Source organism: Xyrauchen texanus, chromosome 44, assembly GCF_025860055.1.
Source record: "Xyrauchen texanus isolate HMW12.3.18 chromosome 44, RBS_HiC_50CHRs, whole genome shotgun sequence".
NCBI classification, from domain to species: Eukaryota; Metazoa; Chordata; class Actinopteri; order Cypriniformes; family Catostomidae; genus Xyrauchen; species Xyrauchen texanus.
Genome location: NC_068319.1, coordinates 10,144,680 through 10,166,646, shown reverse-complemented (window position 1 = coordinate 10,166,646; position 21,967 = coordinate 10,144,680). Strand labels below are relative to the sequence as shown.

At 36.2% G+C, this 21,967-nt stretch overlaps 2 protein-coding genes across 2 annotated transcripts; both read left to right on the top strand.

Annotated features, from left to right (window-relative positions):
• The first annotated feature begins 3,951 nt into the window (after nt 1-3,951).
• Nucleotides 3,952-12,779, top strand: LOC127636368 (serine-rich and transmembrane domain-containing protein 1-like). Its single transcript, XM_052116816.1, has 2 exons — nt 3,952-4,022; nt 12,428-12,779. Exons 1-2 carry the CDS (start codon nt 3,952-3,954, stop codon nt 12,777-12,779), a joined length of 423 nt encoding a protein of 140 aa, XP_051972776.1.
• Nucleotides 12,780-17,323: 4,544 nt separating this feature from the next.
• On the top strand, nt 17,324-21,846 carry LOC127636589 (regulatory factor X-associated protein-like). Its single transcript, XM_052117214.1, has 3 exons — nt 17,324-17,992; nt 18,145-18,255; nt 21,699-21,846. The coding sequence occupies exons 1-3, from the start codon at nt 17,624-17,626 to the stop codon at nt 21,774-21,776; spliced, it is 558 nt and encodes a 185-aa protein (XP_051973174.1). The 5' UTR covers nt 17,324-17,623; the 3' UTR covers nt 21,777-21,846.
• The last annotated feature ends 121 nt before the right edge of the window (nt 21,847-21,967 follow it).

The window sequence follows — 21,967 nt, the reverse complement described above, 5'->3', positions numbered from 1 at the left end:
CTGATGCAAAGTTATCTTAGAACAGGAAAAACGAAGGGCCAAAATGCATCTGTGGTTTTTTAAGGAATCACTGAACATATTTACAGGGTACCCACACCATCCGACCAGTTGATTTCAGTGGGATTTCTGGTTGATTATAATTACCAGATAATGATTATTTTTATTATTATTTTATAGAGAATGCATTGACAAAGAGCACTTTCTATTGCTGAAATATTTCCAAGCTGAGTATAAATAGAAAATATAGCAGTATTCAATAGAAATGTCCTTGACTTTTTTAAGTCAATTTAATGTATTCATTTTCATGACTTTTCCAGGCCTAAGAATTTCCTGATATATTCAGTATTTCTATGACTGGTAACCCTGTTGTTAATTAGTGATTATTTGGTAATTTTTTAATATGAATACTATACGTTTTGTGTGCATTCCCATCTAAAGTTTGGGAAAGGTTGTAGCGGTAGATTTCAGAAGGGTTCAGTATGCTTTGTAAGGTAGATTGAATTGGGTCCTTGCCATTCTATTATCTTGACATATTGCAGCTGACAATCTGTAAGCGGCTGAGGTACATTACATTTCGACTTCTCATATATATGTTGTAGCCATGGGTGGACAGGCCAAAGGGAGAACCTGGACTTTTCCTGACGATATGCAGAAGGGAGCCATGATATGCATAAGTGGATAGGGAAATCCATGCACCTAACAACCGCCCCCAAGCAAACTGTTTCTGAAGTATTGCCACATAATGTCAACATTATAGATGTTAACACGATTGTGGTGTGATAACAATCAGTAGAAATTAACCTTCTGTGTAAAGCCAATACCGGGATTACAGGGTTTCAATGTCATGACCATGGGGGACCTGGGTAGCTCAGCAAGTAAAGATGCTGACTACCACACCTGGAGTCACAAGTTCAAATCCAGGGTATGCTGAGTGACTCCAGTCAGGCTTTATAAGCAACCAATTGGCCCGGTTGCTAGGGTGGGTAGTGTCACGTTGGGTTAACCTCCTCATGGTCGCTATAATGTGGATCTTGCTCTCGGTGGGGTGCGTGGTGAGTTGTGCATGGATGCCGTGGAGAATAGCGTGAAGCCTCCACACGTGCTAGGTCTCAACAATTGCTTATTACCTTCTGTGTAAATTTATAGCCAATACCGGGATTACAGTGTTATAAAATGTGCGGATTGACGGTCTCAGATGTGGAGGCAACTGAGAGTCACTAAGCCACGATGACAACCTAGTGCACATTTGGAATTGGGCATTCCAAATTGGGGAGAAAAAAAATGTCATGACAATGATGTTGTAATATTGGATATAACTTTAAACAGATAATGTTAATAAAGGATTTTATCACACAAAAATCAGGTTAACACATATTATGTTGACTATACTTTTGAAACTTTTGTGTTTTTTTAATGTTTATGGACTGGCACCATTCCCTTCCATTGTGCCTCAAGTGAGTAAAAAAAAAAATTCTGTTAAATGTGTATGGGAAAAAAAGATGCAATGAAAGTGAATGGTGACTGAGGCGATTATTCTGCTGTATTACAGTGTAGATGCTAGGGCACTTGAAGGTGATTCTGTGTGAGCTGTCAGAGATATACTGAGACCTCTGAGACTTGGATTACTATGCAGAGTGCATCATCTCAGTTGGGAGAGAAAAATGTAAAAGGGAAATCGAAAGAGCGAGAGCTCTCCACGGAGTGTTCCTCTAACACGCTCCACTGTGTAAACCTCCACATAGTGCCTAGAGTATTCTAAAAGATAATCCTGATTGACACATTGCCATTTTCTGTCACAATACTTCTTCAAACATGACATTTTTGTCAAAAACAGTAGAGCAGACTAGGGGTTACTGGATGATTCGTTATCTATGCAACCCTTTCCCCTGAAGTTAAAACACAGTCTAATCAGAATGGTTCAGGCGGCCTTATAGTCGACTGGCATGCTCTTACATTTGACCCACTTGCATGCAATGGGAATAGACACACCAAATACTTAAAGCTGGGCTGAATCACTTGTATCAAGGGAATTGGAAACCTTTGCCATTTCTCACAGTTTTATGGATTACAGGAAAAAAATCTGCCATGGCACTGTTCTTATCAAAATCCAACAGCATTTACTCATGTGCCTCAGTGTTGGCATTAGCTACAGCAATAATAAAGGCCCAAAAGACAGGATCAAGCGCAGCAGAGCTCAGAAGGGTAACCACTGTTCCCAGTGGGCATCTTAGCTGCCCCTAGAGCAGTGCCAATAAATATCTAGGAGTAGGTATTGCCCTCCAACTGTCCGAAATCGTACAGTGTGAACCCAAATTAAGTTCTGTTTTTGTTCATATTCACTTTTGAATTGTTAGTTTTTTCAGTGTTTTCTAATTTAGTTTTTCAGTAAATTTTGTGTTTATTTTAGTTTTTGTGTTAGAATTTTGGAGCTGCTAAAGTTAAAGAGTTAACTGACATAATTTAAATATGTTTCATACAAAGCACGTTTACATGTAACACAATGTGTAAGGTCATGTAAATGTTAAATAGGTATATTTTATTGAGGTATGGTCAACAGTTTAAGCAAAGAACAATCAGCAGACTGATTGTCCATTACTCCAATTTCGGGTTACCTGCCTTTATGACATTTTTACCGGCTTATCCATTGTGCACAAGTATTGTGCTCATGCCTGTTCACATTTTGATGTCAAAAGCACAGAAAATCCAGATGATTTTAAAGTCTTATGTAAACGTGGTTTTCTTGTGTTATCGGATAATTTATCTAAGCAGATTTTTGGTAGTTATCAGCGATTTGATGTGCATGTAAACACACTCATGGTTTTCTCAGGGTAGTCTAGTGTTATCGCTATCGCTATAAAACTTAAAGAATTAAAAAAAAAACTAAATTATATATTTTTTTTTAATGTTTGTTATTTTTGTAGTTTTTGTATTTCAGTTCATTTTCAGTCATTCCAATTATGTTTTCATGTTTAGTTGTCGTTTTAGTTTTCATTAATGATAATAACACTGGTTAGAACAATGAAATAGAGTAACTGGTTCAAGACATATCAGTAACAAAGTGAGTGAATGCACAAGCTTCCATATTTATTGAAGCAGAATTCCAGATCGCAATAGAAATGAATAATAGTCAGTTGTGCAAGACCGTTGTGCGCTTTGGATTGCGGCAATCCATAATCTGTGTAGATTCTTTTCTGTCTTTGGTGCACAGAGCTGTGGAGATAAGACCTTCCCAGGAGGCATGGCATCTGTGTCCTATTGACATGCATAGCTCTGCCCCACTGCTTGCATCTGAAGCTTCATCCGTATGCTAGTCTGTGCCAGTCTGAGTCTCTGTAGACATTTCATAAATTCGTTAACTTTGATGAAATGCACAATTACCAATATTGCAATGACAACCATTTTGTCATGTTTTTGTGATAAAATCAGTTCTTCTTGTAATATCTGCCTCTTAATTTTTCATATTAAAGCAGATACTCCTCTTTACTAATAGCTCTGCCACAATCCTGAAGAACAAGTTTAAATATGACAGACTGCAGAAAGCAAAATTAATCTTAAAGGGATAGTTCTTTCACAAATGTAATTCTTCTGTTAATGATGACAAATGTCATTGGTCCCTTACATTCTACCTTTGTGTTCCATGGAAGAAAGAAAGTCATTCAGGTTTGGTCCAACATGAAGGTAATTGAACAACAGAATTTCAATTTGTGGGTGAACTTTCACTTTAAATTCAACAAAAACCTTTGTTTTGTTGCCTTGGTCAATGAATTTGACTCATATATCTGCCGGCTAAAGCTCTATTAGTGTTCTTTATGAAAAGCTCACTGATGCTTCATCTGTGAGAATAAAGCCTGATGTATAAAGACAGCTTGCTGCATGAGAGGACTCTCCGCTTGTGATGTTGATGAGGGTGGTGATTGGTTTTGTCAGACATGAATGACTAAGCACAGTACCATGGGAGAAGACAAGATAGTCCCTGCTTATACTGGACTGCTGTCATCTAGAGCAATGATTCCCAACCACAGGTTAGTGTACACCTGTAGGTACTTCGAAAGATTTCTTTTTGTTAAAGTCAACCTATAAACCAGAAATAGAGGACCAGAATTGAGTTATGTTGGCTTGAAAAAGCCTGTCTATGGGGTCTTTGACACACATCTATTTTTTCTTATATGTCAAAATTTCAAATGTTAATATGAGTGGATTTTAATATGAATGGCGCTGCCATTATCAGCCTTGAAGGTGGACCACTTCCGGTATAAGCCAGTTCCAGCAATTTTAGCGAAACAAAAATTAAAACATAACAAACCCACTCAAGGCCGTCAATCTCTCTCTCTCTCTCTCTCTCTCTCTCTCTCTCTCTCTCTCTCTCTCTCTCTCTCTCTCTCTATATATATATATATATATCCACTGTTCTTTCTGTCTGTATAAGGCCTGTAAAACATTCAAACTTTTAGAACAATTTTACACTTTCAGACAAGGCTTTTTATAACTAACATCAAAGTTTTGTCTTAACAAACTTTACCTAGCTAGTTTGGGTTTTAGAGTGGGTTGGCCAATGGTTGATATAATGCCAATAAAAAAAGCAATTTTATATAGATTTACACATAAGCTGAAAGTCAACAAATATTTGTACACAAAATGTACTTGAAATCTGCCTTCACTGAGGTAATCATATGCTAAATATAGTAAATAATGCAAGTATGACTGTCATCTTTTATTTTAATTAAAGCATAAATCAATAACAATCAGTAAGTAAAGAAAGAGAAAAGATGTCAATGGAGATGAGAGAGAGAGAGAGAGAGAGAGAGAGAGAGCAACAAGAATGACAGAGAGATGATGAAAAAGTGAGGGTGGGGGAATTTCAAGTACAACAGCTGGACAGTCGATATCCATCCCACTGTTGAGAATCTGTGCACCAGACCAAACACATCCAAATACGCTTCTGCCTCTATCTTAAATATTTCTGTATGGTTTAGCTTGAGGGAACCCATGAGGATTCACACCAGGACAATGACATGAGTGCGATGGATAACTGTGTGTATTAATGCCGACAACTCTCTTCTGCATAAGAAAGGTCAGTAGTACTTTTTGTCAATTCGATGCAGATCTGCTAGATCACTGTATGAGCAGTTTTTTTGTGTGTCAGATATGAAGTTGAGCTGCAACATACAAACCAAAAACTGCTTGAAACGTGCCACTGAAATGTGTTTGATTGCAATTTAATGACACAAAATGTGATTTAAAAAGATATCCGGATAAATCCTCAGTGCAGTATTTTATAGTGAGTAGTCAAAGGAACATTCAAACATGCATTCGTAATGTCATCAGACAGACATTCCAGTTAGTGGCAAATCTCTCTCTCTCTCTCTCTCTCTCTCTCTCTCTCTCGATCTGTCTGTCTCTCTCCAACCCCCTCATTCATTCACATTCTCTATGGGACTCTTTGTTTAAGGATCATTTTCTTAATGGCCACGTTCCACATTCATGAGCACCCCTTAATGAATCCATAGACAGAAGGTAGAACACACTAAATAACCCATTGAACTTCTCTTGTAATTGGAAGAGTGAGGGGAAAACAGAGAGAGAGACAAATCACAAGAGGGATCTAATGATATAGGGGAGATCGGGATTAGCTGTCACGCTGGGAATTTCTCACAAGGGCTATAACTCAGTAACTACAAGGTTTTGAGTCAAAAGTCCAATTACACAAATGTGTGTTTTCTCTAGCAGGGGTTTTGTTTGTTGGCTTCAGACATAGATCAAAATTCTAAGCTCCAAATGAAATTCATATATCATCATATTTGTATATAAATGTAGAGTAAACAAATGAACACAATAAAACAGCACCAGCATACATTAAAGCAATGTTTAACCATAAAATTGAAGGTACATTTAAGCTGAAAAGTTAAACTATGGTCACAGATCAATGGAATATGTCATGAATGTCAGGTCATGGCAAGTCGTCACGTTTTAAATGTTAGACATTTATTCATCCAGATGTTATTAATATTTGTTTGCCAAAACACTAAATTGGTATTTATGTTTGTTTTTATGTTTTAACATTTTTGCTGTTTCATGAATTAAACAAATTGCATGAATTTGATTCATAATTGATATAATGTTCAAATTTAGCTGAAAACCCTATAATAGGCATTTTAATGGCTGATTCCAATGTGATAACTTATCCCATATAGTGTGACAACATGCCTTGGGTCAAAATGAACTGGATCTTTTTTCCTGGGCAAGAATGGTAAAAATGTCAAAAAATAAATAAATAAATACAAGATGTAGCCAAGGCTTTAAGGTATGTGCCTATACAGGAATTGACCTGTCAAAACTGAAACTACCCTGAAAAATATTAACTTTTAAAAAGTGTGAAAACTAATCCCAGTCTCATCTACATTTCCTCAGGGATTTAAATCACACACAAAAAAAATTAAACAGGTGGAGGTAGCCCTAACTGGGTGCCATTTAGATTTGTGTGGCAGAGCAGATTGTTGATCAAAGTAATGCTCGGAAAAAATATGTGTGATTTAAAATAATTTTTCATACTTGTTCAGTTTACTTAATAAAATTAACTAAAGCAACACAATTCTAGAACTTTTGTTTCCTGATTTCATTGTGTTCAATCCATTTCAATTTTTCAAATGGAAGTTTACTTAATCCATTTAAAATTGGACTACATGAATACTTTTTGTCGTGTTAATGTATCATTGATGAAACTGGGCAGGGGATTTCCATTTCCCAGCATTTCCATTTCCCATGCTTTTTGCATGGGACTTGATGAGGAGAGTACATGTTAATATTAGGTGTTATTTTTACTGGGGGAGACTTGAATTGTTTAATATTTTGTAATGTTGAGGATTAGAAGATTTTCTGTTATGTTCGAGTTTTGGGGGTTGTCATTATGGTGAGTGGAGCTTGAGCTAACTATGAGGACATGTAGACGTCGCACATGAAATTGATTGCTCGTTTCGATGAGCTGTCCTAACCATATAGTTACTGAACTGACACTCACTTTCACTAGTTAGTACATAAAGATTTATTTGAGATATATTGATGTGTCTAATTTTGTTGGGTTTACTCAATTCAACTAGGTTCTTTCTACATAATGTGTTTGCATTGAGATTACATAGTCATTTTAAGTTAAGAAAACTAATTTCAAACACGTGGAACCACTGTCCATGATTGAATTAAGTTCAGCCAAAGGACTATTTTTATGAGTATATGTTACTTCTTCCTAATGTCAGCTACATCTGCTTCTACAGATGACAGTCTCTTATAACTCACAAAATTTTTTAAAAGGGATTGGTCATAACAAATCATGCCTTTTATAAGAAATAATTTAACCACAGTCTCTCTGGGCCCACTTTGGCTCAGACATGTCGTTGCACACAGAGAAGCTTCAGTGACCAAAATACACCACCAAACAAACAAACAGCAAGTTATGTGTTGTGAGGTGGACTACATCCTAAAAATAATACCCAACATCTCTGTACAATTGTAGAGTTCTCAGAAACAAATTTTTAAAATGGTGAGGTAAAATTACACTGATCTTCAATCAATTAATTGAAATTCTTTTTTTTTTTTGTTCTAGATTATTAATCTAAATGTGAAAAAGTGAAAAGCGGCAAAAAAAATGCCACTGTGCCCGTGGTTGCCTAAGGGGTTCTTAATGGTTGTTTGAGCACTGCTATGTGATTGCTAGGGTGTTCTGGATGGTTGCTGAGATGTTGCTAGATGGTTGCTTTTTGGCCCAAGTCAAAATAGCAAACTTCCAAGTTTCAATGATATTCTGACCCCTAAATATGGCTTGGGTCCCTCCTTCATGGTAAGGTTCTGGGATTTTTATCACCTGTTTTATCAACTGCTCACAAAATAGTAATCTTTAGCAAGTATCTCTAATTATATTCTTGAATCAACCTCTTGGGGTGAATACAGATAAAGTGGGACACTTTTTGCCATTAAGATGAATGTCCCACTTTACCTTTATTCACCCAAATAAAAAAGGTGCCCTGAAATCAGATTCAGCTCATTTACATGCTAATGCACCTTCAGCATAAAAACACATGTGCTCTCTTATGAATTGAAAGCTAAATGTAAAGTATACTCGCACAGCTGAGGCGGCCTCCGCTGAATTGTGTTTGTCTCACGGGAAATGTGTGAGAACTAAATGTGAATTATACCATGTCTAGCTTGTAAATATGAATGGCTTTTATGCTCACAGCTGAAAGCATTAGAGGCATTGGGCTTGTGTACACTTTAGATTATAGTCTTAAAGGAATAGTTCATCCAAAAATTACAATTTTGATGTCATTTACTCATGCTCAACTCATTCCAAAACCCATTTGGTGAGTGTGAGCATGTGGTGGCATAGTGGCAAAAGCACAGGGCTGTTAATCACCTGTTAATCAGATGGTCGCTGGTTCTAACCCCATGGCCACCACCATTGTGTCCTTGAGCAAGGCACTTAACTCAAGGTTGTTCCAGGGGGATTGTCCCTGTAATAATTGCACTGTAAGTTGCTTTGGATAAAAGCGTCTGCCAAATGCATAAATGTAAATTTGACATTCTCTTTTCTGTGGAACACAAAAGGAGGTATTTTGAAGAATACTGATGCTACTGTGTTTCCATATGAGAAGTGAATGGTGACTGAGGCTTACATTCTGCCTAACATGTCTTTTTGTGTTCCACCGAAGAAAGAAAGTCATACAGGTGAATGACACAAAAGTGAACAAATGATGACAGAAATTTAATTTTTGTGTGAACTATCTTTTAAAACAAGATCAGATGTGAATGACAAAATCAGACCACAGACACACTAGCTTGTAAAAACACAATTTTCGTGTTCAATTTTTTAATATATGAACAGCCTGTCAGACAGAAGATATGGCATGTTGTTCTTTTCAAACTTGGAAAGCCATGACATTTTCCTGCTCAGGTATCTCTCAATCTATATTATTCATGAGCTGTGAGTATGCAGGTGGTGGTAAACAACGGAGTGACCTTCTGTGTGTACCACTGAGCCAGTGTGGCCACCCCAAAGTCCTAATGGACGGGCAGTGGCCCAAACAACAACCCATACCAGCTTATGAGCCCACTGAAATGCAGGTTGCCTGGATACAAAAAGCATAATTAAATGTCATTATCATCCTCTTCACATTCAATCTGAAGTATTTAAGTGTTCTGGTTGTTGTTGTTGATTTTTTTCTGAACGGTAACGCATTCAAAATTCATCAAAGACAGAGATCAGAAAAGGAAATGGTATGATGTCTGGCAATGAACTGTGTTGGCCTGATGTGAAATAAGACCGGCGTATTGATGAATAGAGATATCTCACATTTGTAATTAGTGATGCATTGATCAGCAAGTGTGTAAGGCAAATGATTGAGCACATTAAAGACATTTATTGTGAACAATGACTGGTGATGTTGGATGATAAAAATGTCTGAACATTTTAAATGTCTGAAAATTTTTAAGGGGTTCATGGGTTTGAATAATAACCATTGGAGGGGGGCAGGGGGTCGTGGGTGTTGAGGTCAAAGATTTAATGGTCCTTTTTGGTCCTCAAAATAGTAAACATGTTGAATGCAAAAACATTTATTAATGCGATAAAGGCCAAAAATGTAATAATGTTTCGCTTTAAAGTAGTTAATATACTTTTCTTTTGACATTCACACAGTACGTTCAAATAACATATACAATAGCCTGAAATATACAAAATGGCAAGAATTTATAAATGTTTGCAAAAAAACTATTGTTGTTTTGCTTTTAAAATTCAGTAAGGAGAACATATTTCAACATTAAAACAATTACTCACTTCCCCTTTAATTTAAAACTCTTAAAGGGATCACCCAAATATAAATTGTCTCATTATTTATTCGTCATCCAAGATGTATAAGACTTTCTTAATTCTGCTGAACACAAATTAAGATGTTTAGAAGAATATTTCAGCTCTGTTGGTCCATTCAATGCAAGTGAATGGTGGCCAAAATTTTGAAGCTCAATAAAGCACATAAAGGCATCATACAAGTAATCCATAAGACTCCAGTGTTTTAATCCATGCCCTCTGAAGCAATCCAATCGGTTTTGGTTGTGAACAGACCAAAATGCAACTACATTTTCACTATAAATCTTGACATATGCAGTATCCTTGGTGATCATGATTTCAAGCTTAAATTTCCTAGCACCAACTAGCACTCTGTGCTTGCGTCAAGCACTAGGAGGTGTAATCAAGCTTGAAATCATGATACATTTACATTTTGTTACATGATACGTTAAAATTTTGGCTTGTTCTTACCCAAAACCAATTGGATCGCTTCAGACATGGATTTAACCACGGGAGTCATTTGGATTACTTTTATGCTGCCTTTATATGCTGTTTGGAGCTTCAACGTTTTAGTCACAATTCACATGCATTGTATGGACCTACAGAGCTGCTATATTCTTCTAAAAATCTTTGTTTGTGTTCTGCAATACACATCTGAGATGGCTTCAGGGCAAATAAATGATGGTAGAATTTAAATTTTGGGGAGAACTATCCCTTTATGGGTGTTTCACACTGTGGTTAAAGGAATATTCTGGGTTTTATACAAGTTTGCTCAATTAACAGCATTTGTGGCACAATGTTGATTACCACAACAATTCATTTTGATTTGCCCCTCCTTTTCTTACAAAACAAAAACAAATCAAGGATAAGGCACCCCCGTGACTCAGTGGGATTGTAAACAGTTGTTTAGCAATGGAAAAGCTGTACAATAATGGCGACATTTGCTACTTCTAAGAAGTATTCTTAAACTTACACTTTGGCAATTTGAAGGGATGTTATTCCTGATGAGTTCCACTTTAAACACAGGTAATTCCAAGTGATCTCTATCAGTTTCAATCTTTCACTTGCTCACACACACACACCCACAGGCACTATTTACTCCAATGCTGAAATGCAGTGCATTCTCAGTTGCTAGTTATAAAGTGACGTTTCAACCTAGCAACGAAGGCTTCAGCTGTATCAAAGCTAGATACACTCTTGTTCAAACAGTGAGTATTTTAAAATTTGCAGATTATCCCCATTCTCTTCTATTGTAAGTGCCTCACTGGAAGCCAGACGTCGAAATAAAGTTTTGTGGCAATCAATTTCGAGTAGGAAAAGTCCTTTTCAGTAAATACATCTACAAAATGTCAACGTGGCTCTATGAGGTTTTCAAACTTATTCTAAAATAAATAATTCAAAGGGTTAGTTCACCCAGAAATGTAAATGATCCCATAATTTACTCACCCTCAAGCCATCCAAGGTGTATATGACTTTCTTCTTTCAGCCAAACACAAATTGATTTATATTAAAATATATCCTGTCTCTTCCAAGCTTTATAATGGCATTGAATGGTACTTTAGATTTTGAAGCCCAAAAAAGTGCATCCACCAATCAAAAAAGTAATCCATATGGCTCCAGGGGATTAATAAAGGCTTTCTGAAGCGACGCGATGCGTTTTGTAAGAAATAATATCCATATTTATAACTTTATAAACTATAATCACTGGCTTTCGGTAACGGCCATCCACGCGTTCACAAGAGAGTCGAGTTCCGGTGTATGATGTAGGTGTATTAAGCTCCGGTGAGAAGTGACGCGGAAGCACAGAGGATAGAGCAAAACAAAATGTCGGTCATGAATTAGAAAACAATATATGTCAGAGGATTTAGATTCATGAGAAGAGGAGATGCCCAGCCCTATTTGTTTGAACTGGAATACACCAACCAGGAACTCCAGGAGATGGAGGAGGCTGTAGCAGCTGCTGCACAAACAAAAGAATCTGGTAGACGGAGAGTACGGGAGACATGGTGGTGATCATGCAGGAAATGTGAGGTAATGCCAACAGAGACTGAGAGTGTTTGCTGCCATGAATGGATGATTGGAATGACTGGATAGATATACGAACACACCATTTTAAGACTAATAAAAATGTACAGTATAGCTAAAACACCTAACTTATTTTCGCCGTTTTCCTTTGCTGTAAACAGCGCGCATTTCCGCATTCTTTAATTCTCACCGGAGTGTACTACGTCTACATCATACACCGGAACTCGACTCTCTTGTGAACGCAGATGGCCGTTACCGGATGCCAGTGATTATAGTGGATATTTTTCTTACAAAAACGCATCGCTTCACTTCAGAAGGCCTTTATTAACCCCCTGGAGCCGTATGGATTACTTTTTTGATGGATGGATGCGCTTTTTTAGGCTTCAAAATCTAAGGTGTCATATACTCCCATTATAAAGCTTGGAAGAGCCAGGATATTTTTTTATATAACTCAGATTGTGTTTGGCTGAAAGAAGAAAGTCATATACACCTAGGATGGCTTGAGGGTGAGTAAATTATGGGATCATTTACATTTTTTGGTGAACTAACCCTTTAATTTGTCTCCTATTTTTCCAGATTACCAAACCCAACAGATATGTCTGGTATGGCTGGAACAGTGGAGGAAATAAATGGTACAGAGGTGGACAGCGAGAGCTATATGAGGTTCAGCCCAACGTCTGGTTCTACAGGGGCGGCCGCTGCCACATTAGGACGTACTGCAAATGTATATGTTTACATCTCAATCTTCCTCAGCTTGCTGTTTTTTCTGCTCACCCTGCTGATCATTGCTGTCCATAGGCTGAAGAACATCATATCCTCAAGTTCTTCATACCCTGAATGCAGCAGTGAGGCAGGAAGCTCTTTCACTAACATGGAGATCTGCAGTATCTCCTCACAGAAATCAACTGTGTCATCACTGTCCTACTGAATGACAGAAAGACACATACACAGTGAGAGAGAGAGAGAGAGAGAGAGAGAGAGAGAGAGAGAGAGAGAGAGAGAGAGAGCTTGTTCATCTTGCACCTTGAAACTCTAGAAATATTTTAGAAATAATTTTATATGTATAATCTAAATATGTATCATTATTATAAGTGTTGTATAATAATAATAATAACTGTAATAAAAGTTATTATTTTAGGTTGGGATTTTAAAACTACAGTGAATTATTCGGTGTAATAACTGAGTAAAATAGTAACAATAATCAACCACTGTAGGCCTTGTATTAGACCTACAATTTTGGACAAATGATCATCTGTGCATGTACATAATGAACTGTATAAAACTAATCACACTGACTTAATTTTAAAATGTGTACATTAACAAATCAATTATTTTATGTCATACATAACATGCAGTAGGCCTATACAACATGTCAGCTTTTGGAAGCATCGATTAAATCCTGATTTTTTTCATGAAATATTCAGAGTTGCTGAACAGGAAACAATGCAGAGGGAAAATATGTTGGCCATGGAAAGATACATATACCCTCCTGCGACCCCACCATCCAAATGCGTGGACGTTGTATTTTGGCTTCGCTATACACAACGCATCATTTTATAAATAAAAACTGTCTGAATACTAATCACAAGACTCTACTGTCATTTAAGGGTTAAACTTCTGGAGCACCGAGTCACGTTACACAACGGCATGCGTCGATTTCCGTGAAGCACTCCTACGGACACAGTGCTAACAAAAGCGATTTGTTGCCGCTGCGTCCGTAGGATTTCTTGCCTCTGGTAAGAAATTTCTTTGCTTTTTTTCATTGAAACCTGTTTGGTTGTAAAGAGTTGTGTCTTTAGTTTCGTTTGATATACGGCTTTAAAAAAATCCATTCATTTTTTGCACGTCAGAGCGCTGATAAACATAATGTCCACATATGTGGAAATTGGCATCGAATTTCCTCAAAAGTAGGAAAAACATGTTAGATTAAAATCTAGCACATTTGTGGGTCATTCAGCTTCAATTTAATATACATTTTGTTATGTTTAATTTTATTATAACTTTACAATACATTATCATTAACATAAGCAACATTAGCAAATGCATTCCTATATATTTACTCTGCATTTTCACATTGAGAATAAATGGCTTCATCCAAATGTTGCTTTCAGATTCTTTATATGGAGTTAAGATGAAAATAAGATGCATTTTAAACTGTTCCGAGACCAGTGCAGACAGACAGCACACTGGAGGTTATGTAATTCACTAAATAGGGAGCAAGAATTGATCCCATAAGGGAGCATCCTATAGCTTTCTATGCATCTAAACGCAATCCTAAAATGCTGGACATTACTTTGAATAAGACTTATTTATTCAGCTGTTACAGAAAATCAGCTGTAATGTCTGTACATTTCTCAAAAACATGAATAACCAACACTCCTGGTAACATAATAAACAATTACATGAAAAAAAGAATTTGATAGCTTGGTATTATTTAAAATTTCACAACTTTGTCCAGCTGTCCACATATGTGGGCATACATTTTTAGGAAAACTGCAATTGAAATTTTGTTGTTTGTTTGTTTGTTTATTAGGCGCTACTAGTTACAAATCAAAAAGGGAAATGGAAAATGCACACAGCAGTCACATGGGGTTCTCAGGAGGATACAGTAGATGGATGTATATAAATATACATTGGCCCCAAAAAGTATTTGGACATTTCTGAACACTCAACCCTGATGCAGAATTTCATAGCATTAAAAAGAAAGGTCACGTTAAGTTTGTGTTCATTAACATTAGTAACTACATTAGTTAACATGAATAAATAATTAAAAAAAAAATACTTTTACAGCACTTATAAATGCTGGTCAATTTTAATTGCAACATACACTAATAAAAATGTTTTATTAAAAAATTTATGTTAAAGGAATATTCCGGGTTCAATATATTTTATACTCAATCTACAGCATTTGTGGCATAATGTTGATAACCACAAACATTATTTTTGCCTCCCTTTTCTTTAAAAACAAAAAGCACAAATCTAGGTGAGAGTGAGGCACTTACAATGGAAGTGAATGGGGCCAATTCGTAATCGTTAAAATACTCACCGATTGAGCTTAACTTGTATTGAAAATGGAATACTCCTTAACTCATGTATTGTAAGGGTCATTTTTGACCCATTTTTATTTAGTTTCTTTAATAAAAATGGTATAATTTATCTGAGCGGGACAAGACTTGGTGACTCTTTCTCCACTTGCTATCTGAACAAACAGATTTGACATTTTTATTATTTGGGTCAAAATTGATCCGAACTGAGCCTGACTCCTGTGTGACAAAGTTTAAGCTAGAATTGTGATGTCTGAAATAAATGACAGGTAACAAAATAATTACTCTATCTTTTCTCTGGAGCATAATCAGATTTGACTGTGGCAGCATGGTCAGGTTTGACAGCACATTGGAGCATAATTGCAAATCACAAGTGGTTTAAAAATAATTGACAATTTTACAAATAATTGTCTAAACGTATATGCAATGCATAGCTTGTGATAGTATCTAGAAATTAAGTTTGTTACAACATTGTCTTATAGAGATCAGCACTGCATGCAGCACTGAAGCCATCTACTGGCCATAGTTCTAATTTCATGTAATTGTTATTTTTAGTTCAGCACGTCACCAGAGACCCCCAATCTGGTTGGAGAGTAACGAAATACATGTAACAGGATTTTGTATTTAAAACACAAAATATAAGAAACTGTATTCCACTACAGTTACAATTTAAATAATAGGTATTTAGAATATAGTTACATTCAAATGTATTTTGATTACTGACGAGATTACTTTACATTTTATTGTCATTAATTTCATTTAATATTTAGTCCTTTTTTACATGTACATGTTACCAGACACAATCATATTTTTTTATCAGGAAAATTCATGTTAGATCATCATTTCTTTTTTTCTAGTAAGACCTTTTATTTTAGGGCAAAAATTTTATTCTTGATAATATTTTTTGTTTTGTTTTGTTTTAAATATCTAAAAACCCTTAAAAAAAAAAAGGTCAATTTGATTCATCTTGTTTTAGAAAAAACACTGCATAAGATATTTTGGTTTTTCAAATAATGTATTTTTAATATGTGTATTTTGTCATACTGTACTGGCAGAGTTTTTATATTCAAGGGTTATATATAGTACCGAAAAGTATTTATAATACGTTACTGATCTTGAGTAATCTAACAGAATACATTACAAGTTACATTTTACAGCATGTATTCTGTAATCTGTAGTGGAAAACATTTCACAAGTAACCCTCCCAATCCTGCCAATGTATCACATTATTTGATGTTTTGACAGTCTTTCAATTCACTGAAAAAATTATTTTATGGCAGCAAAGATAATTAAAAAAAAGTTGGATTATCGTAAGTAAAATATTTATTTATATGCAAATGAATGAGAGGTAAATAAGGTCTAAATACCATAAAATCCCAATTGTCAATTTTGATCGTCTAACAATTTAAAGGGATAGGCTAATTCCCTAAAAAATAAAAAAATAATTACCTTATCATTTACTCACCCTCATGCCATCCCAGATTTTTATAAATGTCTTCTGCTGAACACAAACGAAGATTTTTTAGAAGAATATTTCAGCTCTGTTGGTCCATACGATGCCAGTGAATGGTGACCAAAACTTTGAAGCTCCAAATGGCACAAAACATCAGTAGGCTACGTCTCCTAGACGATCATGATTTTAGGTTGATTACACTACCTATAGCGCCATCTAGCGCTCTCCGCATGCGACAAGCACTAGGAAGTGTAATCGTGTTGAATTCATGATCGTGGATAGAGACTGTAATGACTAAATGAACAGTGAAAAAGGAGTTATATTTTGGTCTGTTCTCACCCAAAACCAACTGAATCGCTTCAGAAGACATTGATTAAACCACTGTAGTCTTATGGATTACATTTATTCTACGTTTATTTGTATTTCTTTTGTTTTTTTGTAGCTTTTTGAGTTCTGGTCAACATGTATACTATGGGCCGAAAGAGCTGAGATATTCTTCTGTGTTCAGCTGAAGAAATAAAATCATACACATCTGGTATGGCATGAGGGTGAGTAAATGATTAGAGAATGTTCATTGTTGGGTGAACTAACCATTTAATGCATTATGAACTAACAACTGTAATAAGTTAACATTAACCTAGCAGCAAAAAGTATTGTTCATGGTTAATTCATGATACCTACTGTTATATATTGTATGTGTTAGCAAATAGAACCGTATTGTAAAGTGTAAACGAATGATGTTAGATATTTTCTCCGCACAAACCTTTTTTGTTATTGGAATTACATTTAACCACCTGTTTACGAGGTCATTTTGGTGAATATATGAAGTCAGTTCACCTCAAGTTCGCACATGTGTCCTAGCAGGGTAACCACGGGTAAAGCACTATTTATTTATTTGATAAATTAATGAATATTGGTGTTGTAGTGTGGTGCCTCTAGAGTACGCCCTCGCAGCGCCAGTCTGATCACGTGCAGGCGAGTCTCTAACGCCGCCATCATTGTTTTGTTTTTGTCTCGATAACGGGGTCATGTAAAGATCATTTGCGGGCTGTTCCTCCGTTTTAGATGCACATACGTCCTGTTTTTATGATTACTGCCGTGAACGGAGCCCGTGTTTTAATCATAGACCTTTTAATTACATTTCAAACTAAATTATTGCGTGCTGAATCCACACAAACGGGAAGTCTGGTCTGCCGATTGTAAACATACGGTTTCAGGACAGCGCATGACAGGTGAGATTAACTGAACATTTAAATCGAGCTCTGAAAAGACAAAATGACCGACAACGTGCTTCCCTGTGCGGGTAAAGGCGGTCAAACCCCCGGAACAGCGGAGAGCAGCACCACCCCTTCGGACCAGGAGAACTTCCCGTACGACGCGGACGATCCCGGCGATGAGAGCGACGTGCTGGAGGCGTCTGACCTGAGAGACGGAGCGAGCCCCGATGAGCTCAACGACGACGAGACGTCCGGAGAGAGCGAGAATGTGCTCAAGACCTGCACCTATGACGGCTGCACAGAGACCACCACACAGGTGGCCAAAGCCAGGAAACCTTGGATGTGCAAAAAACACCGCAATAAAATGTACAAGGATAAATATAAGAAGAAGAAAAGTGACCAGGCCATGTCATCAGGAAAGTTAGACGTAAGAAGCTTATTTTTGGATAAATAAGTTAATTTTAAGTTTTAATTAACTTTTAGGTTTATGTTCTATGGATTTGTTTTGTAAATTAATTAATTTATTATTAAATCACAGATAATCAGAAATCGGTTAAAAACATAATTTATTATTTGTAGGAGGGTTCGGAGGAGAGGCCTCTCTCTGTTACTAAGCAACGGCTGGGTACCATAGGAGACAGACCAGCCAGACCTTCCCTCATTGAGCAGGTGTTGAATCAGAAAAGACTGGTAAGTGCATCAAAACACCTTTTTGCTGTGTTTTGCATATAGAGTAATAGAAAGTCTACTTGAAGGAGTCTCTGTGGGTCTTTGAATTAGTTTGTGCATAATTCATGTACTTATGTAAAAGTGGAATATGGAAATTTACATATTTGAAATGGGTCTTTAGTGATTGCCTGGCTATTAAAGGGTTAGTCCACCCGGAAATGAAAATTCTCTCTAAAAATGAAAAATACCAGATGTATATGGCTTTCTTTCTTCTGCTCTGTAGGGCCATTCAATGCAAGTGAATGGTGACCAGATCTCCAAAATGACCAAAAAAGGAGATAAAGTCTGCATAAAAGTAATCCACACAACTCCAGTGGTTTAATCAATATTTTATGAAGGGATATAGTTGGTTTTGGGAGAGAACAGACTAAAATATAACAAATGTTTCACTATAACTTTTAACATCTACAGTATTCTTGGTGACCATGATTTCGAGCTTGATTACACTTCCTACTAGTGCTGCACGATTAATCATATCGCAATCGCGATATCAGCCTGTGCGATTATATGACGGCAAAATGCTGCGATTATATTAAATAAATAAGTGCGTTTGTGGACGTGACAGCCCATTCTCTCTGAGAGCTGTTTGCCCATTTTCTACACCACTAACAAAAAGATGACCAGTCAGTCTCAGTTTAGGAAGTGGCACGTGTGGTCATGTCATGTGAGTTTCCGGTGTGCACCGTGGAAAACAGGTGAAGATGGATGCCGAGCAGACCGACACTGAACTGGTGGCCAGAAAAAATAACACAGATCATAGCTTGGCGATATGTCTGTATTTCATCCTTAATTAAAGTTCGCTTCAACAAGTCACGGAAGAGACACAATCTGAGCGGGAGTCGAGACCGGGAGATATATAAAGTTCTGCCGGGTGATGCGCACTCTAACACAGGGATGCTCGTCTCTCACCCCCGCTGTCTGCAGCTTGCAATGTGTAGCATCATTGATGAGATCATCATAAGAACAATCTTATGTGAAAAATAACACTAAAATGACAACAACAATAAAATGTGTGTGTGTGTGTGTGTGTATATAATATATATATATATATATATATGTATATAAAAAATATCATTATGACTAAATGTTACTAAAATGTCAACAGTTTTCATTGACTAAAACTACATTAAATAGCCCAGTAAGCCAAACAAAACAAAGCACAATTACAGATGTGTTTGCGAGTGTCATATGAGAAGTCTTCACAGAGATATAAAGAGACATGATGCACCGTTAGCAAAGTGGGATTTCAGAAAATGATCCACACACTGGACAAGAGGTACCAGCGATAAGTAGAACTTTTTAGAAAGAGATTTAAAAAAAACCACAACAACAACAGTTTTAGTGGTTTGAGTGAACCACACTTTTATATCCAGTTTCCTTTTCAAAAGAGTTTATACAAAGTACATGTTACAGCCTGCTTAAATGTCCCGGTTTGTTTGGACAATCTTATTTTCATGAAAATGTGTATGTTCTTATTTATTGTTCCATTTTATTTAGGTGTAATATTGAGAAAATAACAAGTTTGCAGTAATGCAAAGATCCCAATATGACATTTTCCCCAAATTGTGCAGCCCTACTTCCTACAGCGCCATCTAGCGCTCGGTACATGCGTTAAGCACTCATGCAATGGAAGACTGCAACGACAGGATGAATGGTAAAAAAGGAGTTATATTTGTGTCTTTTCTCACCCAAAACCAACTGGATCACTTCAGAAGACATGGATTAAACAAATGGAGTATCATGGATACATTTTATGTTCCCTTTATGTGCTTTTTGGAGCTTATAGATTTCTGGCCACCAGTCACTTGAATTGTATGGACTTACACAAAGTTACACAAAAAAGTAGTACACTACAAATTATTAATTACCTCTTTAAAATAGTAATCGGATTACTTTATTGATGACTTAATAAAAAAATAATCACATTACTAATTACTTTCAAGTTACTTTCTAAAGCAATTCACAGTAAGGCTGTCAATTTAAAATTATACATTTGAATATTCATCATATCAAATTTAAGATAAAAATGCACATTTGAATGTTAAAATGAGCATAAATGAGTTTGCCGAGCACTGATGAATTACATTCTTGGGCTCAAACGTACGCAATGCAACAAAAGTTTTTAAGGTTGAATTTCCTTTTAAATTGCTGCACTGTCTAAAATGTCCTCGTAGTTCAAACTTGCCAAAAAGATGGATGCGTTCATAGTGAACGGCCCCCAGAAGACTTTGGTGGTCATGTCTTGACTATGCCGTGCTCTGTTATTGTATTGAATGAAAACACTGGTACCACCGGTATTATGAAGCTTGTATCCATGGTAGTACTATGGCACCGGCATGTGCAACACTTAAAATAGAACAATCCATTGAAGTTTCTTTTCTCGTTTTACTTTATTTTTTTCTTAATATTAAAGAATAAAAACTGGCTAAATCTTTTGACTATCATTTAACGCACATTTGTTAACAGCCAGAAATATTCTTTGCAATAAACGAACAGTACAACATGTTGCTGATTGGTTTATATTGATTTGTTGCACTGTCTTGTGGATTTAGGAGATGGTGTTCTTTTAAAAATCATATATCTTGTATGTTTTCCCCCCAACTGAAATAATGTCTTAAAAATGTGAATATAACACATTATTTTGTTTCTCAACCCTGTTAACAGCCCTACTTCACAGAAACTTTTGTATTTTTCCACTCAATAAATCCAAAATAATGTCTATATTTCCTCCATGTTCATTATTGTATACCCTTCAGCTGTCACAGAACAAACAGATGCACAAATTCATTCATATCTTAAATTAAATATACATAAATGTTTTTAGAAATATGTGTAATCCAAATAGTGTAATAGTAATAACCTTAATTGAAAGTCAACAACTGTTATCTAATTACAAGAATTTAAATGTAAAATGTTGCTAATTCTTTAGGTGAACAATTGCTTTAAAGGGTCTTTGGAGTAGAACCCGAATGGAGACATTTTTAATAATCTACTAGTTGCTATTTTCCATGAAATTACAATGAATTTGGACTGGAACTTTCAAGCATCAAATAGGAAGCAAAAGCACCATAAAAGTAGTCATTACGGCTTGTGTGCTGAATTCGAAGTCTTCTTAAATCATGTAATAGCTTTGTTGTCAGATTAGGCCAAAATTTAAGATCGTACCCTCCAGTGAACTGTTAACTAGAGCTGTTGCAACAGTAGTTTGATTCATGCATTAATCATTCAGACTTTTTAATTTTGTGATCTAGATTCTGATTTATTGAAAGATCTGACTCAAAAGAACAATTTGTTCATGAATCAGCATGCTACATCTATAATTAACCTAAACTATTCCTTTAATAGCAGATGTCTTCTTAACAAGTGACTTACTATAAAGTGATAGCAAATGTTTTTGTCTGCAGTCTCTACTGAGAAGTCCTGAAGTCATCAGCTTCCTACAGCAGCAACAACGTTTGCTGACCACACAGAATCACACTTAAACCCAACAAAATTACTGAAGATTGAAGATGTTTTAGGTGCAACTGTTGGATATCTGGTCAAGGACTTCATGCAATCATGTTATTACAAATATTTTAAATAGGGAATATTCAGTTGATCTGAGGACTATCCGTATCTGTGACCTGCAGCCACCCATGATGGTATGAAGTACCAGTACTGAAAACTGGGATAT